Below are 17,700 nucleotides of genomic sequence, written 5' to 3'. Positions count from 1 at the left end.
TTCTGGTTTCTGGTTAACCATCTGCGCCTGGAGCAGCACAAAGCCACTTTTTTTTTTAAATCCAGGGCTGTTTTCAGTTTGAACACTGTCTCAGTCATTCACCATTAACTCTTGAAAGTGCATAAAAATAAAAATTGTAGGGTCTAATATCAGAAGAATTGATGGCAAAACAAAGGCTTGAATATCTGTTGCATTGCCTGTGACAGACTGTATTCTGTTACTGTTGAGTTTGGCAGAATATGTTCACCAAGATGGAAGTGGATCAGGGTTTTTTTGTTGTCTGCTAGTGCTATTATTATTTTTAGATAGCTTATGAGAGGTTCGGCCATAAGTGGCACAGAGGGCTTAAAAACAGTTTAAACTAAAGTACAAACAAACACCAATGGTTTTTAATGAGGTGGTTATGTAAGCGGAGGTCATGATGGCATACCATTTTTAAAATTAACATTCTTTTTTGTAGCTTTGTGATTTTTCAGAAACAGCATGTTTTTAACTTATATGAAATATCAGTGTCAGGAATAATTTTGAATAAAGATTCTCCACCTATGTTGCAAACAAGGAAGTGCTCACAGCTACTTTGAAATAGCAAAGGAACTTCTGAACGATCCATGTTTATGAAAGGTATTCCAATATAGGCGAAAACTAGGGATTTAAAGATTAATCGTGAGGCAGTTAAAAAGTCGAGGTTCACATCTGTACTCTGAAAAGAGACTCGCCATAATGTGGTTAGCGTTAGCAGCTGTAGAGCAGAGGCGGTTAGCAGTTGTAGAGCAAGAGCTTGAAATTGAGGACGCTCCACTGTCTTTTAAATCTGAGGTTGAGAAGAATTTTGGCATTTTCCCAACACAGAAAATGAAAGAGGTGAGAAGATAACAGACACGTTGAAAATGGTGTGCAAATATTGTAAGAAGCAGCATTTAATCAACACCAAGGCCAAACCCCACTGACAAGCGGCTTTGCGGCCCTATTTGCCCAAACAAGAGCCAAAGAGATATAGGGATGCGTTGGTGTTTTCATGAAAATCCAATAAAGGAATCTTTTTCAGTCATCTCATGGTTTGTCTTCAGTTTCATTTTGTAAAATAAATCATGTGAGAATCGTATTATGAACCCAGTATTGTCATTCATATTGTATTGTGAGTTGAATTAATCCTTTTTTTGGTGTTCTGTAGAACAGGCTTCCCAGCAGTGAATCAAATCAGGATTATTTTTACCCCCCCATGACAGTACAGGTAAAGGCATCTAAGTTCTACTTATAATTTGCTGCTGTTTGCAGTTAATATTGAAGTTCCATTAGCTGTCCTCTTCTTAGGAGTGAAACATGTTTACCTTGGATGTTTGCCTCCTAAAAGTGTGTCTCACATGACTCCTTTTGTGTGATTTTTATGGATAGGACCTCAAGGGAAATGTTTGTGGGAAGAGAGATAACTTACTTACTTAGTCTGCTGCCATCATTACCCAGTCCCAGACAAATGAAGAGGACAGATAGATGGATGAATGGATGGGTTTTTGGGTAGACAGGGCTTCAAAAAGCTTGACAGTAACTATTTTTGTCAGCAACAGCAACAACATAAAGCATTAGAATGAGACGTGGACAATTCTGTCTGGGTTCTTTGCATACGGGCGTTTGTGTCAGCAGCCGAGAAAGCTGTCTCAAAGAGGCGGGAAGAGGAAAACCCTTTTTGTCTTTGCCCACAATTATCATTTGACATTTCCTTTTCTTCTCATAGAGTGCATACTTCTGCCCACAGACATCTTTCTATAAATGGAAATACAGAATACAGGAATAGATCTGATCTGTTCTTCCAATAAATCAGCTCTCTGCTGCAAGAAAAGGGACTGTAAATGTTGTCATTGAAGGCATTAAAAACAGCTTTGTCTATATTAGACCTCTCTTTAGTAACAGAAAAAAACATGTTGTATTTGTCCCTTTAATGCTCACATGCTTTGGGCTTGAGAATTCTTAATGAAGTGCAGCCTCTGGACTTGTTTCACATGACTTTGCACCCAAAATGTTGGATGTGCTTTGACTTAGAAGGTCAGAAAATAAGCTTATTTGAAGTGAGAGATCACAAGGAGATGTGGAAATAGATTGGTTTTTGTGTCATCAACTTTGCTTATCTCTGTGGAGAATTGGCACAAACCCAAGAAGGTAACCTTACCCTTAGGCCAGAGTGCATGACTAGCTTATAGCATCTTGTGATCTCTGGTCAGGACCCTGGATTTGTTTATGGCTTATAAATAAATACTTTTCAGTTTTTGTAGAAATAAGTGATTTGCCTTCAACATTTAACCTGCAGTGATTATTTAATTGTTAATGTCATAGTAAAGGAGCACAGCACAGGAGTTAGCTTTCATGAAGTAGAAAGTGCTGCAGACAGAAACCAGATTAAGGAATTCATAGCCTCAAATGCTGGTGACCGTCGCACAGTACAACATGTTCTTTACAAAGCTGTTTAGTTGTAGGAGTTGATTGTTTGAAAATATGGGAAAATAAAAACATTTTTCCACACAATGCTGTCTCTTCAAAATGGCAAAACTGATTTGAACTATGTAGAAGCCAATGATGTGTGTGCAAAAACATCAGGAGTGTAAGAGAACACAACCATGGGAAGTTCTGAATGTGTGACACAATTTTACCAAGCCCTACCTGCTGCCTCCTTCTTTTCCAGTTTTTTTCCACTTAAAGGGATGTACACAGCTTCTGCTCTCTTACAGGCAGTGAAGTATCTCATGGTGGGCCAAACAACACTGTTCCAGCAAAATAGCTATAGGAACCGTGTGTGCCAATTCAATCTCAGTTTTTAGTGAGCTTCTCAAATATCCTAACCCTTCAGAACTGTAGCAATAGAGATGTAAAAAAAAATGCTGAGCTATGACAGGGCCCAAGAAAATGATAACAGATGGCTTAAGGAAAAAGCACACCCAGAATGAGTTTTTCATCAGCTGGTTGTACTTGTGTATGCTATGCTTTGCACCAAAAACAAACTATTGATAAGATTGTAGATGTGATTATCATGGCTAATACATTTTGCATTGTGTATTTGACATCAAGAAGTCTTCTGAATAATCAATAACATATTCAGATCATCTTCTCAGGGTTTGTGCTGGGCCCAACATCTTTTTATTCAGTTATTCTTGTGGGTGCAAGATCAAGAGCTTAGCTATGCCTGATGGTGTCTTTCAGTTAGCTGTGGTTCTGCTAGAATATTTTGTTGCCTTTAGCACTGCTGAAATGACATATAATTACAATATCGTGAACACCCCCTCCACACACACACACACACACACACAATTTAATTCAAAAATTGAAAGTTCATTCTACATTCATTAGGCATAAAACTGAATATTTCAAGCCTTTTTTTTCAATGGTTCATGAAAATCAAAAATCCAGTAACTCAAAATATACTATACAACCAATCAATAAAGGGGTTTATAATACAGATATGTCGACCCTGCCAAAATGTATGTTTTATTATATGTTTATTTATGCACTCAGTACTTGGTCAGCAATCAGTTTGAATAAATAAATGCATCGATGCGGCATGGCGTGGAGGCAATCAGCCTGTTAGCCGTCTTCAGCTCGTCTGTATCGTTGGGTCTGGGGGCTCTCAGCTTCTTCTTAACAGTAACCCAAAGATTTACTTTGGGTTCTGGTTAGGTGAATTGGCTGGCCAATCAGGGCACAGTAACACCATGGTCAGTGGTAGTTCAATCAGGAGAGACTTTAGAGCTAACAAGTATTTATTTAACGGTTAAGGAAAAGATAAATTTTCTATATCTTTGGTTTTTGTCATGATGACTTCATGCACTCAGCGGGTTAGTGAGGCTCACCCCCCCATGGAGTCTAGTGGAGTGATAATAGAAACAGCAGGACGTGAGGATAAATTATTATTGGTTTTTTTTCATTCCCATTACAGTACATTCATCCACTTTAATAATTTTGTAAATGTTGAAAGATGGTATAACGTGTTAAAGAGACTGCTGTTTAAAAAAAAAATAAAAAAAAAACTATCCCAATTCTGAAGGACACAGCCTCAGCATTAAAAAAAACGTCTTCTCAAGTTTAGTCCAAGTTCTTCTCTACCTTACTTTCCCTCTTTACCAGTCAACCTGAATAAATCGCTGTGGCAATGCCTGAGTTCCTGGCATCTCTGCGGGTTTCAGCTCCGGGCTTTGGTACCTACAACCATCGCACACTAGCCGGCACATGTGCGCAGATGCAGGCATGCTCTGATGCACTGTGAGTTATCCACTGACAGGACTTCATGCATCTCAAGCTTCAGCCAGGTGGAAACAGTCAGACTGGGCAAGGTCGGGAGGTTGCTAGTACAAATCCCAGTGGGGTGTACCTGCAAATGAAAGATTAATCCCTCAGTGCACTGAGTGTGAAGTCAGTCGAGCGCTGGAAACACAACACTGGGCTCAGGAGACATGGGGGCATGGGGCAAATCCTAAAGAGACAAGCAGCCATTATTGTGTTCATTATGTCCATTTTGGGCCTTTGGTCATGTTAACTTACTAAGAACACAATGAGCTTTGCCCAGCCCTGTGGTCCGGCCATTGCACCTTCATCACAGCACAAATGGCCTGTATAGATTTGTTACTGCAACTGGTTATCAACACCCTTAATGTGTTGAAAAGATACTACTCGGCCCTTTATTTCCAATTCTTGGTAAATCTACCATATCCCCGATTTGATGAGTAAAAGCACAGCTCTCACTGCCCACCGATGCACACACATCACACCTTTTTATTGGCATCTCAAAATGATATTCTAGCCCGACGCGCCTTTTTTAAGATAGTGCCGCTTAGCATGTCATGCATTACTGATTAACCACGGTGGTTCTAGCAGTTCACTGCTATTATATAACTCTTCCTTCGTGCGTGCTTGAGTTATGTAGCGGATCCTAGATGTAGTAATTCACATCTTGTCTTTAGACTTGTGTGTCACTTTGACAGTTCTATATCCTGTACAGTTTCAGAGCTTTTAATTAATTTAGATACAGTTTATATTTTATAGCTACTCATTACTGGTGGGTTTTTTTTTTGTTTTTTTTTGTGTTTTTATGTTGTATTCCCATTCTTCCATGTGCTAAATGGTAAGAGGTGTTAAATGGCATGAAGTGGGGAATCTGTGGCTCAGTGGGGGGCGGATGTGGATCAATGGTAGAGTCTGGCGCCTCTCAACACAGAAGGTCAGGGTTCGATCCCCAGCTCCTGCTGTCATACATGTGGATGTGTCCTTGGGCAAGACACTGAATCAAATCATTCCTCATGCTGCGTCAGCTCTGTGTGAACAGTGGTGGATTTAGTCATTTTTTGGGGCCCTCTGCTTGTTGGGTTAATGTAGTGCTTCTCAACTGATGGGTCGAAACCCGAAAGTGGGTCGCAGAGCTGAGTATTTCAATTTCAAGTATATTTGTTTTGTTCTGTTTCTTGGATCAGACAAAAATATTTGTACCGACTGAAATTCAAACTGCACAATTGTCTATCAAATAAATCAAATAAATCTGATGAAAATGTTAAAAATGTGTGTAGGCAGTTTTTTTAATGAAGGGTTAATAGTAGCTTCTGAACTAGACCAGTAAAGAACAGCCGGTCTAATGTGCTGCTAGGTTGCAGGAGGTTGATTGTGATCCTCCTGTGTTTTATATTCTGTTCCTACAGTGGATAGATAACACACAATAAAATCATGGAGACACAAAAGTAATAAACATACTATAGTTAAAAATATGTACCATTTGTCCATGTTTTTATCCTCCTCTCTGCATCTCCGTCACAAAAGCATTTAGCGTTTAGATTTCCTGAGTTCCTGAAACACATAAGAACCCATCAATCAATCTGTACAGAAAAAACAAGCATTTCAAAAGTCATTTTCTTCTCTTCTTGAGGACAAACTTTACAAATCTTTCAAAGACTTTTAATTTCTTACAAATCAGCACGAGGATGTATTTCTTTCCGCACGCTCAATTCCCATTAATGGCAAATAAAACACAAGACAGTCAGTATCTTTTTCAGGCTTATACAGTTGAAGTGAGCCTGTTGTATAACTTTTAATTGATCTTTATCTCTCTTCATCTCCTTTATCTCTTGTTTGTGTTTCTTTATTTCACCATCTCTACGTGCAGAGATCTGTTGTGTTAATGTACAGGACTTCGGGGCAACACTATGTATCCTATTGTTCCTTTTTTTTTCCGCACTGCGAGATAAGTTTGCTTCATACTGGCTGGTTTGTATCTTTCTATCTCTTTTGCTCTCATCACTCTTCTTTCTTTCTGTCACCTGGGATACCTTGTCAATCATTTCCTTAAACACACTGTGCAGTAACCTGAGGGAGGGTTTCCCTGAGACATGATTTATAAATGAATAATGCATTCTTCTGATAAGTATATATATATATGTGTATGGGTTTGAAGAAAAACATTATAACTCACCACAAAGAAAGATAAAAAAATAAAATAAAAATAATTCCTTAACATAATTTTTTGGGGCCCCTGCAGTTTGGGGCCCAAGGCAATCGCCTACCTATGCCTAATGGTTAAGTCCACCACCGTGTGTGAATATGCCTAAATTAAATTTACTATGAGTTTATACTAATGTAGTTTAATCTTGTTGGGTCACTGTTTCATATAAGGCAGCCTGATCTACTGTTTAATTAACATTAAATAATAATTAGGAATGATAATCAATATCACTTAATATGCTCATTATTATGTACATTAACAAGACGTACTGTATTTTTGGGTCATGTCTATCATGACATACTGTACATTGTTTGCACCACTCTCAGTAAAAAAATCAAGTTACAGGGATTTTTTTAGGTATTTTTTGCGTGCAAAAAATATAAACCCTGCTACAATTTTTCTAAAAAGTTTTTTTTTTTTGTTTTTAACACCTGCTGTTCACCAGAGGTTCAAATGTGAAGTGGCTTCAATTTCTTGTCTCTTGTTGGCTGTGTTTCAAACTGGCAAACACAAAAATGTTCCAGAAGGCGTAGCTTACTTTACTGATGGACAAATTGTGTGTAAATGATCAGTTGATAATTGTCATGCATGACACAGAATCAGTGTATGACTGATATATATATATATATATATATATATATATATATATATATATATATATATATACATACAGTTCCTTCTCTTCAAAAAATACACATTTTTTAAACAAATATATTGAATTAATTCTAAATAACAAAAAGTTTTTTTTTTTCAAGCACCAGGATTGAAATGCTTATGCTTATATTAGTTTGAAAAGAGAAATATTCCTGCTCATTTTACACCAGGCTGAAATATGAGCATAAACATATAACAAAGCTTTGTGTAAGCCGTACAGAAATTAAATATCTTTTAAGACTTCAAAGACTTTTTTTAGTGTATTTTCTTGACTGGGTTTTTGGTATAAAAGGCTTGGTGGCTTGTCTGGACTCCTGGAATGAGTAGCTGTAAGCCTCAAACTAAGTGGCATTGCAGTAAATGTCCTGGTGGCTGTCAATATGTCTGAGGTTGCTAGTTGCTGCAGTGTGATGGAGAACAGTAGCAGGTGTGCTGTGCTTGGCAAGCTGTGAAGTTGTTGGCAGTCAAATGCAGCAGCTGTTAGAAAATGACACTGCACTGATTTTGTAAACCCAGATAAACACAAATAGATACCAGATGACACTTTAAATCTTTTTTGGATATTAATCCTGAAGTACATTTAAGTGAGATCAGTGTTTTCCATGACATTGAGGTTTGAGAAACGTTGAAGGGGAATGAATGGAGTTCGATATATTAGGCCATTACTTTGAGAGAAAGGCCATCAGTAGTCATTTAACCACATGTATAGATGCATTGTTTGTTTGCATGATAAAAAACCTTTACTTTCTATTTCAATGTGGCTGGAATGTGTGCATCAGCTCAAACAGAAAATGTTGTTACATTTTCATAGTTCCCTGTCTTTATCATCAGTCAACTTTAATGACTTTTAGCTCCTTTATAACATAAAAACATACTGAATTTAATTTGACTCCAGTTCACATACAAAATCTTGTTGCTCCATATACCGATATACATATACAGATGAATCTGAAGTCATAAAGGAGAAGCTTTATTTAGGAAGTGCTTAAAAACCAATTGGTTAAAATGTCCATCAGCAATAAGAAAATAAGAAAGAAAACAAAACTAATAAGATTAACAAATGAAAATATACCTTTTAAAAATATTTAAAAATAACAAATATATCTATATCTATCTATATCAATATATCTATATATATGAACTGGGAGTTGCAGAGAGAAAATCAGAACGTAGTCAGAGATATACTTAGACATATTTAGTTTGCGTCTGCATGTGGGATTAGTTTTCACTTGAAAGAAAATCACATTAGAACACAACAGCAAGGGAAAGAAGGGCTCAAATGGGGAAAACTATTCTGGCTTGCCCAGGGAAACCCCATTAAAATGTATTTTCTCTGAATGTTTCTCAGTGGCAGATTTTGTAGTGAGTAACACAATGAATTGTATTAATGTAACAAGAGCTATATTTAAGTTAAGTTACAGTTACTCCTTCCTACGGTCCATTTATTTGATCTTCTGCATCAAAATATAATATGTTCATAGAATGTAATAATAATACATTTTATTTATGGGCACCTTTTATAACACTAAAAGTCACCATCAACACAATCAACTACAGAAAAACAAAGCAGCAAGAGTGAGGAATGTGTGGTCATACAGAATGAGTGAAGCTAAAAGGTGAGTTTTGAGCTGAGATTTGAAGGTGGGATGGAGGTATGTTTCAGTCTTGAAAATTATTAAATGCCAGGATATTTGTGCAAAGAGTATACATATCAATCACTGACAATCAGTTTCAAATTATTCTACCAGTATAACCTGTCTACATCAATTAATCAGCAATGAAGTGATCTGTGGACATTATTCCATTTAAAGAAAAAAAATGTTCCTATTTGCAAACAAAAACACTTCTGCTCCATCATTCACAGAGCACTGACTTTGCACAGAAGCAGTGAACAGAGCAGCCCATTTCCTCTCTCACATATGTTCTTGTGTATTCCACAGCTTTGTCAGTACAGATGGAGCCCAGTGAGAAAACAAATACACTCTGGGCTCTGTGATGGAGTGTGATAAAATGACACTGCCAGCAATTGCAACTTTGACTAGCAAACAAACCCTTACTCAGCTCATCTGAAATCTTTTCATCTCTTTTTTTATCCCTTAGATCACAATAACAGAGACTGTTTTGTTCCTGGTCCAGTACACGTCCAAAGAGTTTGACCGCTCAGAGAAGACAGTGGCCACTGGAGACTGCTGTTACCTCAACCCACTGGTGCGCAGGACCTTTCGTTTCCTTGGTAAGTCTCAGGGCATTTTTTTTTTGACTCATTGCTAAAACATACCAATTTTTTACCTCTGTTAAGATTAACTGCTGAATTAAAAAAATAAATGAAACTGCCCCTGAATGAGGAATTACAGTGAATGGGGACGGTTTTAGTATTCTTCACAAAGCCCAAATACTGATGGATAGTATTGGCTGCTTACAATTGAAACATGGTGTAATGTGTTGTCTGTCTATATTTGTGTCAACTCTTGCAAAGATGCCAAGAAATATGTTTTTTTAGCTCTAACAGCACATAGGTGCAGCAATGGTACTTACTTTTCCTCGAAGTGAGAACATGTCCTCGAATATTTAAGCAGATACCAGACAAATTACACATTTAATTTTTTATTTCCACTTTATCTGCTATTTATTTAAAGATGGTCATCAGCATTTTCCTCAAACAATTAATGATGAAAATGAAACAAAAGTAATACAACTCAATCATCACTTCTGGGAAGCGGTGGCTGTGTCTGCAGAGACCCTGTCCTATGCCTGGATTACTTTGTTTTGTTTCGGTTGACTTGAGGCATTTCTTGGTGGGGAGCTGATGTGTTTCCCCCAGCCAATGTTAGCAGACAGGTAAGTTTAGTAGTGGATACAATTCAGAAATCGGATGTGATTCAAACCAGTGAATATGGAATATGTGGAGGATGAAGCAAAGAAGAGAAGATGTAATCGTAGTTAGGCAAAACACCAAGCAGATAAAGCTTGGTCCAAAACAACGGAGAACGCTGTGTTGGCTTTCACCTGCGAACGTAGAGTTGGCTTGCCTACTGTTGGATCGGCAGCTGCCAAACACTGGCAGTAAGCTTGTGCTAGCGTATGGTGCAAGCAGTCCGGCAGTGACTTGGGGTGTGATTCTGGAGGTTATGGGCTCAGGAGGATGGGCCCTGTTTCAATGTTGTCTTTACAAGCTGCAATGAAAAATGATACTTACTCCTACTTTACACTAGTAACACTACACTAGTGTGCTGCTTTATTTCTGCATTGATGATTTGATTTATAAGACATGACCGATATTGGCTTCTCAACTGTGTTTATCAAGATAAAACAAGTACATATTTACAAGTTTGTGCAGAGAAGGCATGACTAAGTAAAGAACACAACACAAAAGTCAAGTCAAGTAAACTTTATGTATTAATCACATTTATAACAACCATGGCAGACCAAAGTACATTACACAATACATTACATGAGAAGACAACTTAAAGAAACAATTACAAAAAAGATTGAAGTTGTTCTTGATAAGGGATTATATGCAGGTTGAATTGAATATCTTTAGAAATCCTTTAGCTGTATTTTTAGAGGGAAAACACAGTATTTGATATATATATATACATATATGTGTGTGTGTGTGTGTGTGTGTGTGTGTGTGTGTTATCTTATCAGAGTACATTTAGCTACACAGAGATGCCATTTCAACAGACATTCTCATAACAAATGCCCATGGATACACTAATTAGTGTCAGAAGATGATGCAAAAAGAGAATATTTCTGATAAAGAATATTTAATGCTAACACAAGAGTTGACTTTGTGCAGATACAACACGCACATACAGTTAAGTTGCACAAAGATTGCAATCATGCATGCATGCATTCCTACACAAACAAAGTGACAGAATCCTCTGACTGCTTTGTGATGAAATGCACTCACAGACACCCGCAGTCTTTTAAGTCTGCCAAACATAAACATCGTAGCTCAGCATCGGCCTTACCCTGTCCTCTCCCATGCTTAAGTGAGAGCAAGAGATAAAACGGCAGAAGAGGATTATTACCTAGATCCCGAAGGAGGTAATCCATTCGGTGCCCCAGCTTTACCCTCACATTTACACGTACTCCATGCCATTCACGCTGCTCGTTAATGTTAACAGGCCGCTCATTCCAGGCTAAAGCTCCTTTCATCCCGAAGAGACTCATTGGAAATAGTTATCATGTATTATACTCTGGTATAGTGTTCTATCTGAATGAGGCTAAGTCGAAGTGTTAATTGATGTCAGTTACAAAGAGCATTGTGGGATGACTTATCTTTAAGGAAATCAAAGAAAGAGGATAAACACATTCAGCTGCTGGGTTTCCTTTGTATCTTTGTGTTTCTTCAGGAGCAGTCACACAGCACACTTCAGTAAGACTCAGTCTTTAGAAGAGGAAACATTTGTGTAAAAAAAAAAAAGTCTTCTTTATAGTTGAAAATAGAGAACTACATATCCTTTGTTGCCACATATAAGGGCCTTAAATTAAGTGCAATAAAAGTGAGCAATTCAAATAACCAAGTTAGTCAGCACTGGGCTTTTTGTTTTTTTGTTAGTTCATGTAGATTGTATCTATCCCTCCTATTGTGGCCCATATTATTATGTCTGGCCCTGACAAAGAAATCATTTGCTGAGATTGTACATAAAAAAACACACCAAGTTAACCAAGTTCATTGTGAATCATTTAAAACGTAAATCACTTATTTATTTAGTTTTTCAATACTTTGGACACTTTTTTTTCCTTGCAGAAGATTTTGTATTTTTTTGCCTTGAACTTTGGTTCCCCAGAGTTGAAGTGTCACATCAGCACAAGAACGATATATCTCACCTTTATTAACATGTTCTGCATACCCCTGCTGTGGTGTAATTGAGAAGGATCACCTTACAAAATGAAGAGGCTGAGGTTTGATCAGAAGATCAGTTGAAGCTCCGTCATCACTTTTCAAATGTATCCCATATTGTGGCTTATTTTCAACAGGAACACATAATGGTGGTTACATACAAGAGACCTCAGCATGGATCCAAGTACACTTGACCCCAAAGTCCAGTTCATTTGATCAGTGAGAACATGAATGTTCTGTACTCGAGTATTGTACCTGAGTCCGCATAAAGGTGTTGTCTTTGGCATTATTCATGTGTACTCATTCTATGACCTAATTCTTAACGTCTCCTGCTGCTTCAAAAACTGTTGTATACGCGCAGCAGGGGCCACTTTCATCCTGTGAGCTGCACTGCATACAGTATGTGGACATAGGAAGAGAGTCTTAGAAATAACAAAAACATCCACAGTTGATTGCCAAGTGATTGCCATGGTTGCTTCTGCTTTTGGCCGATTAGCAATAAGAACTTTTTAAAGATGTCACATCATTGTTTTGCAGATGCCATTCAGTTTTCCTCAAAATGTCTTAGTCTTAGTGTCTCTTTTGCTTAACGTTTCTCCAGTTGAACACTGATAAAACAGAGGCTCACATCTCTGCATGTTGTTCCAGAGATGAAGAGATGTCTTGGTTTCTAATTATTTACTGTGAAAATTGCTCATGGTAATTCACTGGTCCAAATGGTGCTGGACCAGCATGTGAACAGTTTGTTCTTCTGCTCCTTTTATCATCTGAGGAATATAGTTTAACTCAGGCATGTTGTGTTCAGAGCTGAGCTACTGTAGAGATGATTCTAATGGTCCAAAATGCTGCTTATGTAACTGTCTGTTTGTAATGTCTCTGCTCAATCCTTTATTGTGAGACACTTTGTGAGGTCTGTTCTTGAAATGTGCTGTATAAATACACTTACTTACTTACTTACTTACTTACATACATATTTAGTTACTACAACAGGGCTGCTATGATGGCTGTTAACTTCTATATAGTTCACTTACTTTTGATTAGTATCCCACAAAATCTGTTTTTACTTGATTTACATGATTTTTGGAGGAAACAGATGACGGCATATACAGTAATGCCAGCCAGTTCCAAACTGAGAGACTGTACTGCATGCAATTTTAGAGTCGGATGCAGTTGTCTGTTATTGTTATAGGAAGAGGTGGAGAAAAGTGCTTCTGCCGTTTAAAAATTTACAGCTCAGTGAAGCAAACTGCATAACAGGTTCAGCGTTTGCTTTTCTTTAGCATCATCAACTAACAGGTCCGTGGTTAGCTGTCAGTGCCACTTTATAACAGCATTAGCTACAGCAGTTATCCCCAATTACAAAGCACTGTTTAATATACACAATCTGCAAATCCTATTACATACAGTGTGTCTGCCTGCATTTTATATGGTGCTTTTCCATGTCTATTGATAACTACTTCTGGCAGGCTGGTTGGCACAGGGAGAGAGAACAGAGGACTGAACCCATAGAGACTACTGTGCTGAGTTGAGTGATCAGGTCGCTGTGGACTGCTGGGCTTCCTTTGTGAGTGTTGCTTGCCTGCCTCTCTTTGAGTCTTTGGAGCCAAAGGCCTCCTTAGTTAGTTTGACTTATATGTGGAGGGATTTGTGTGTGAGAGATCAGAAGGCATTAAAGGTTTTAGAGCTGGAGAATGCCACAGTGACTGGCCTCCCCTGTTGGGCCCAAACTGCACCTGCTGGTAAAGCAACACTGAAGCTGTATGATTTCACCCACACTGTTCATTCAGCATCTGCATACAAACTGGAATTCACAAATGTGATGCAGTGTTTGTAACTGACAAAGGTTTAGAGTATTATACATCATTAATCAGCTGTAATATGTCCTGGTGCCAGTTATACATTAAGAAGTGCATGGGCCTGCTCCAATCCAACCACAAATCTATGGGCCAATATACCTGACTTCAAATGCATTTTTTTTGTTTTAGTAAATATTTTTGAGTGAAGTTTGTTTGTCTTAAAAAAAAAAAAGCAAATGTGGAAGTCTGGCTCAACAAAATCTGTCCTCTGCAGAGAAAACAAGCCTAATTAATAGAAAGTGTTTTTCCACACAAATTGGGGCAATGTAGCCTGCGAGCACTGTGGTAATTTTTACCCCCTTGCACTTATGTGGACTATTTAAAAGAACATTATCACTGACTTAAGAACAGATGCAGGCACGTTTTCAAGTTGTCACATACTGTTAGCTGAATTAATAGTCTTGCACACTAAAGTATGCTGGGGCGAAAGAGCATTTAACCAGGCAACCCATCCGTACAGATATAAAGAACCTGGCTTTGTACACTGGTTGTATGTTCTTTGCATGTGAGCTAGGTTTGTGCTCTTATTGTGAAGGCTGTATGTGCATCCAACTTCCCTGCATGTCACTCTGGTCAGAGTGTCCCTCCACCCTCGCTGCGAACTATTGAATATTATATTCATTATATTATAGACTATATCATAACATCCAAGTGTTCAGAGCTTTTTACATGTCACAAATGCATAATATGCCGAGTTGAGTGACAAACTCAGTAAAGAAGACACGGCACATCTGAACAGATGGGGAGGCAGACAGGAACATTCACAGCTGTGTTTCATATACAACATATGTGGCCCTCTCTGAGCTAAAGGGAAGGCTCTCTGTTTTTCCCATTTCACATGTTTTATTTTATTTTTCTGACAAGCCAAGTCCTGCTTATGGATGTAATAATTAGTCTAAGAATCCTGACAACATTTCATTTTTCTTTTAATATTTAATTTAACAATTCAGTTCCAAGAGATAGCATTTTTAGCCAGCTTCTTATGAAGCTTGTCAATACTTTTCTAACTCATAGGATGTCTTTAGAGCCGGACTGGAATGTATTACATTCAATGTCAGTCACTACATCAGTAGGCCAGTCAGATCTGTCAGTTGATATTGACTTCACCACCCTTGAACCTGTCAGATTATATTTCTGCTGCTATACCAAAGATAACGCAGAAGCTGAACTTTGCCAGATTCTCTGACGTCCCATTGGTATCTTAAGCTCCCTCTATGATCATCAGTCCTGTTTTGAAAAGGGTTCAGCTTGGCTTGTTTTCTGAGCCTGTTATTGGTAATGCAACAATGAGCACCTTACAGGATTTTTTCCACATTACCTGTTTGTGGACAGAGTGGAACCGTTGTCCTTCCACATATATTAAGTACTACATTTTAAGAGAACATTGATCATTAAAGATTGAACTTTTGTGAAAGTATACAAGTAATCAAACGTAGCGGGTGGCTGTGAATTAGTGGTAAAGTCGGTTATTTGTCAAACCCTTCCATTACAACCTCTAATGTCTAACTATGCCAACTAACATCCATTGGAAGCTTCTGTTTTTCATATTACAGCCACTAGAGTTAAAAGCCAAATGACATGCATAAATATGGGTTGTAATAAGCTGCTGGACAACCTACCTACAGTATATGCTACGTAAAGTCTATAATTGCTAATACAGACACATCTTTGTATTTTAATTTACTGGTAGAGGTAGCTAGTTTAATACTTCATTTAAAGCAAAGCAGTTTAACACAGTGGCTCCAATCCCAGACATTGGGCTTGCTTTAAAGACTTCCCCATTCATGGGTTTAAATGATCAACAAAATGTTGTTGGTCTGGTAAAGTAGAGACCACCTTTTCTGTATGTTCACCAATGCCATTATGGAGTCATGATCGGAAAAATATTTTTCAAGATAATTTAAGAGGGTTACGGTTCAAATTATGTTCGAGGAAAGCAGTCTTTAATCCACATAGAACAAACAGTTACTAAAAGTGGTGAAAAATGATCAAACTAGTGAGGTCTAAGAAGTGATATCCAATTTGTTAATTTAGCAGAAATAAAGTTAACGTGTTAAGCAGCATCTTGTGGATTTTCAGCCAATGTCCCTAAAGCATCTGGTCTTAAATTTGATTTAGTGCTGCTCATCCTTATTTCTACAATAATCCTGAATCCTGAATCCTGAATAAAAAAAGTCTAGTCTTCTTGTTGTTTGGGCCTTCTGTTTGTGATGCATGTATGCAGCTACAGAGACCATGTTCAACCCCCTGTGGGGCCACGCAGGGACACAAACACTCCAGCTGTCTGGACTGTGTTCCTGTTGTTCATTTCAGATCCATGTGACAAGGCCCCTGACTAGACACTGCTTTTTTTGTTTGAAGCAAGCAGCAACCTCCAGTGTTGGAAAAAGGAAAGGAGGACAGAAGTCCAAAATCCTGCAGTTCCTCATGTGTCCACTTAAAGTTGGACTGTAAAAGCGCTGGATCTCACATACACACTCTGTTTTTTAAATCCCAATTTTGATTAGAAAAAAAAGAAGATGTTTACAGCCTTTAAAAATAAAAACAGATTTAGCCTTAATTGCCAATTTCTTCATCAGCACACATTGTGTGAGGGAAGGGCAATCGCCTGCCTCAGCTCCGCATCTCAGCCTTTTATGAGTTTACCTCAAAAGGTGTTGACGGAACGTTAGAATGAGACAGCATTTGAGTGTCTCAACTCAAAGACGTTAGAAAGCGGGTTAAAAACATCAATATTAAACCAAAAATAAAACTTTTTAAAGTATATATATATAAATAATTGTATTAACAATAGTAATAATAAACAGGATAAACAGTTTCATATTAAAATGTCTGGATGTCAAGATTAACTTCGTCAGTGCACAGTGGTGGCTCTTAAGAGCAAGGATTTAAAAATGTCAGCGGTTTGAGGAGATTAGATATTTAAAGGTCTAATCTGTTCCAAAGATATGTTGTGGCCACCACAAAATCTCTGACACATCTGGTTTTAAGCCTTTGTTTTGGATCATAACAGTCCATATGACCTCTGCTCAGACTGGAACACATTGGTGCAAAAAGTCAACAAATTGGCTACTGTGGTACAAGTACTAGATCCCAAAACAGACAGGAGGCATTCTGAACCAGCTATAAGTGACAGAGAGATGACTGGTCAATAAAAAGAGTTTACAGTAATTAAAATGAGAAGTAACTTGTATCCAAGTAAAAATAGTGAAAAATAGCTGTCAAAGATTTTCAGGGGAGTCTGATGTGTGTCTGATGAAGGAAGATATGCTCGGAATCCCACCCTGGTGAAATACTTTTGTAAAACATTGGAGCCCTGCTGTGTGCAAGCCATCTTTCTCTTTGGTTTAGGGGAGTCAAACTTCCCATGTCTTTTTGAAATGTAATTGAGTAGAAGTTTAAAGTGGCATCAGGATCATGAGAAGCTGTCTCTCACCCATAATGCTCTGCTGTTTCCTGAGGCTGTCATGCAGAAGTTGAATTCTTTCAGCCTAGCTGCTCACGGACCTTCTCTTTTGTGCTTTTCATGTCTCCCTTTGCTAAAGTCAGAATGTGCCAGTGTTTGCACGTGGCATATTCCATGTGCACGCTTGGGGTCTGTGTATTTGTTTCTGTGTGCACCCAAGTGTGTATTCATGCACATCAGTATTTATGCTTGCACATGTTTCTTGCCAGGATTTACATCTGCTGGTGAGCAGCACATCATTTGAGCCTGGCGATAACCCAGCTCAAAAGCCCTCCACTTTCATACAGGCCTGGCGTTGGTTTGCATAATGACTCACAGAGCCGTGCAGTTTGGGAAAGATTAAATTTAGAACAAAGCCTAAGGTCATGGTGCTCTCTCACACTTGACTTCAACAGTGTGTTTTTACCTT

General features: G+C 38.1%; 1 protein-coding gene across 2 annotated transcripts in view; it reads left to right on the top strand.

The window, feature by feature from the left end:
• The window catches only part of plppr5b (phospholipid phosphatase related 5b), a 104,932-nt gene that overhangs the window by 45,400 nt on the left and 41,832 nt on the right, over positions 1-17,700 (top strand). For both annotated transcript variants that reach the window (XM_079360800.1, XM_079360801.1), the window contains one exon: positions 9,221-9,353. In XM_079360800.1, the coding sequence (XP_079216926.1) occupies positions 9,221-9,353 (133 nt within the window). The remainder of the gene's footprint in view (positions 1-9,220; positions 9,354-17,700) is intronic.

The sequence above is a fragment of the Symphodus melops genome, assembly GCF_947650265.1.
Source record: "Symphodus melops genome assembly, chromosome: 14".
Taxonomy (NCBI): domain Eukaryota; kingdom Metazoa; phylum Chordata; class Actinopteri; order Labriformes; family Labridae; genus Symphodus; species Symphodus melops.
Note: the sequence above shows the minus strand (reverse complement) of the source record. Positions and strands in the feature narration are given on the sequence as shown.